The sequence below is a fragment of the Oncorhynchus keta genome, chromosome 21 (genome assembly GCF_023373465.1).
Source record: "Oncorhynchus keta strain PuntledgeMale-10-30-2019 chromosome 21, Oket_V2, whole genome shotgun sequence".
In the NCBI taxonomy this organism is placed as follows: Eukaryota; Metazoa; Chordata; class Actinopteri; order Salmoniformes; family Salmonidae; genus Oncorhynchus; species Oncorhynchus keta.
Genome location: NC_068441.1, coordinates 47,687,662 through 47,690,397, shown reverse-complemented (window position 1 = coordinate 47,690,397; position 2,736 = coordinate 47,687,662). Strand labels below are relative to the sequence as shown.

General features: G+C 43.6%; 1 protein-coding gene across 1 annotated transcript in view; it reads right to left on the bottom strand.

Annotated features, from left to right (window-relative positions):
* Positions 1 to 1,918, bottom strand: part of asic1b (acid-sensing (proton-gated) ion channel 1b) — a 438,689-nt gene extending 436,771 nt beyond the window's left edge. Inside the window, exon 1 of the mRNA XM_052474068.1 lies at positions 568 to 1,918. Within this exon, the coding sequence (XP_052330028.1) occupies positions 568 to 935 (368 nt within the window). The 5' untranslated portion in view covers positions 936 to 1,918. The remainder of the gene's footprint in view (positions 1 to 567) is intronic.
* Between the last annotated feature and the right edge of the window lie 818 nt (positions 1,919 to 2,736).

Here is a 2,736-nt window from a genome sequence, read left to right as displayed (position 1 = left end):
CTAGTGTGCTCACTTCCAGATAACTTCTACAAAGTAGTGTACATTAGTTCCATTACCCTAAATATCAGTAGGGTTTCAACAGAAATCACTATGAAAACCGAATGGACATTACTAACTTAACAACTTTATAACTGTCTTTGCCTTATACTCTTTTGAGCTATCTTGTGGGGGAAAAGACTGAGGCTAGTATAAAACCTGAATATGTTTTGGATAAACATGAGAAGAACATGAACGGACAGTAACCGGCAGATAGACACAGCTAATGTTGCACAATGTGTGTGCCCGGTAAACACCTGACAGACATCCATGTCTCAAACCATGTTATGTCACATTATGAAAGCAGATGGGCATGTTATGTCACATTATGAAAGCAGATGGAGAAACTGCAGCTGCACAAGCTCTGGTGGGCGGGTGGAGCTGTATGCTAATGGAAAGGAAAAGTTACGGGGAATTAGTCTACTGCCTTCACTATGGTAGAAACTCCCGATGCAAATGATTGTACCTATGCAATCTCATGTAGACAAACAGTCACACACAAATAAACAAAAAACACTTATCCCCACAAACCTTCCATTGAGTAGTGAAAGGAGCTCTCCTGCATGGTACAGATCGTTGCGCGTCACCCTGCCGAAGCGAAAAGAGTTCAGGTTGCAGAAGGTGACAGCGGGGAATATCATCAGCGGGGTCACTATCTCGTCCAGCTTGGTAACGTGAGGGTACTGGAAGTAGAACTGAACCCGGTCCACACACACCAACACCAGGAACCCCAGAGATGCCAGGAAGAACAAGATCCACAGGCACCGCTTGATGCACATCCGTTCGTAGGTGAACAGGTGCGAGATGCCGTGCAGTGTGGACCTGCTGGCGAAAACTTCGATAGGCACCGGTGGCTTGAAGGAGTCCACCATCTCTTCTGACTCCGCGTTGAGATCCATGACGAGGCTATATGGTATCAGTGTGAAGGGGAAGAATGGGAAAGTACTAGCAGCGAAGGGAACGCTATTAACACTAGAGAAGGAAGGAGGGTACCAACGGTGAGTATGTGAGTTCACGCCCTTCTACACATGGATTTATATGTTCCTCATCCAGGCCGTATGAAATGTTGCGTCACTGAATCCCCCCAAAAATAACACCATCTATCTAGGCTACCAGTACATTCTTCGGATTATTTGACAAGAAACTCTACTATTTCGTGCACAATTTCCCTTCAGACGGTTAATGTAATAACTCAAACATATGTCCAATATAGTCCCATATTTACGCGCATAAGATAGATGCCAATATATTCTCTCCCATATACTTCAGGAGCGATTCCCGCAACACAAGTTGGTGTCTCTTACAGGCATGCAAAAGAAAAACTCACAGCAAAACCACAGCAAGAACTGAATGTATTGGTGTCAAGAGATTGTTCAGGAGATGGTTCAGGAGCGCAAATGGTATAAAACAAACGCTGTTTCTCGGGAGACGCTGCTAGTTATATGCCCATATAACACGCTGCGTTCCTTCCCGCCGGCTTTCACTTGTACAAACCTCAGAAAAACATTGCCAATGAAGCCTGCTCTGGCCGTTTTAGTACAGATCATGCGGTTGCATCCTGTCAAATAGCGGGAACTCTACGAGAGACTGTCTTGTTACATTCCCGGTGAGAAAACAGTGAGCGGGCGCTTCGGTCAGGCATCAACCGCATACACGCTGCCTTTCATCCTCTCTCAGGAACAGCACCTACTACAACAATGCAATCATCATAAACTCCCCTTTTAACAGGAAACACGATTTAGGATGAAAAAGGTCTGAATTAAATCATGCGTAGGCTAATAATCAGCTAAATGTGTAAATCCAATTCCAACACATTAGGGGGTGAAACGCAGAGGGAACCTCGGAAGCTGTCGACCGAAAACAGCATTTCCCTGATCGATTAACTTGGATGTCCGAATAGGAGGAGAGTATGGATAGGATGGCACGTGTTTTACATCGGGTGACGAAGTCGGTTGGAAAATACAGACATTTAAGACCCGCACGAGTCTCGGACTGATTCTTGCCTGTCCTTAAAAACCACGGCAGCCTGTATCAAATTCACCAAAATGTGTGTGTGTTGTTTGTAAGCAACATTCACCAGCGGTAGAAAACAGGGACAGTGTCGCTGAGGCAAGAAGGTAGTGATGGTTCGAACGAACGGTTCATTTTGAACAGTTCTTTTTGGTGAACCTTCGGCAACCGAATCGCATCGGTGAAAGAGCCGTTCATTTTGGCCCCCTGATTTGCAAACTGCTACTACTATTTATTTTCAGCTCAAAACAACGTTTTTCTGCATTGTAAGTTACACAATAATTATCTAAAGAGGGTGAATCCTCGCTGCATAAACAATACATAGTGGGGAGAGCACGTCAATCTGGTTTACGCTCATTTTTACAGTGCAAAAAAAAATAAAAAACGTCGGCTTGCATTCCTCATTTGTCTTGGCAAAAAAATTATTTTGTGTATGTACACCCTGAACGATGGTCTGAACAGTCTCAGAAACGGATTGTTAATGCTGATGTGAGCTAAACGAGGTGTCTGTCTGTTACACATGTCAAAATAATAGAATAGGCTACCCACCAGCCTCGATCGACAAAAGTGGTGTAAAGTACTTATGTAAAAAATATTTCAAGTACGACTTAAGTAGTTTTTTGGGGTATCTGTATTTTACTATTGATATTTTTGACAAAATAATGTACTTTCTACTCCGTACATTTCCCC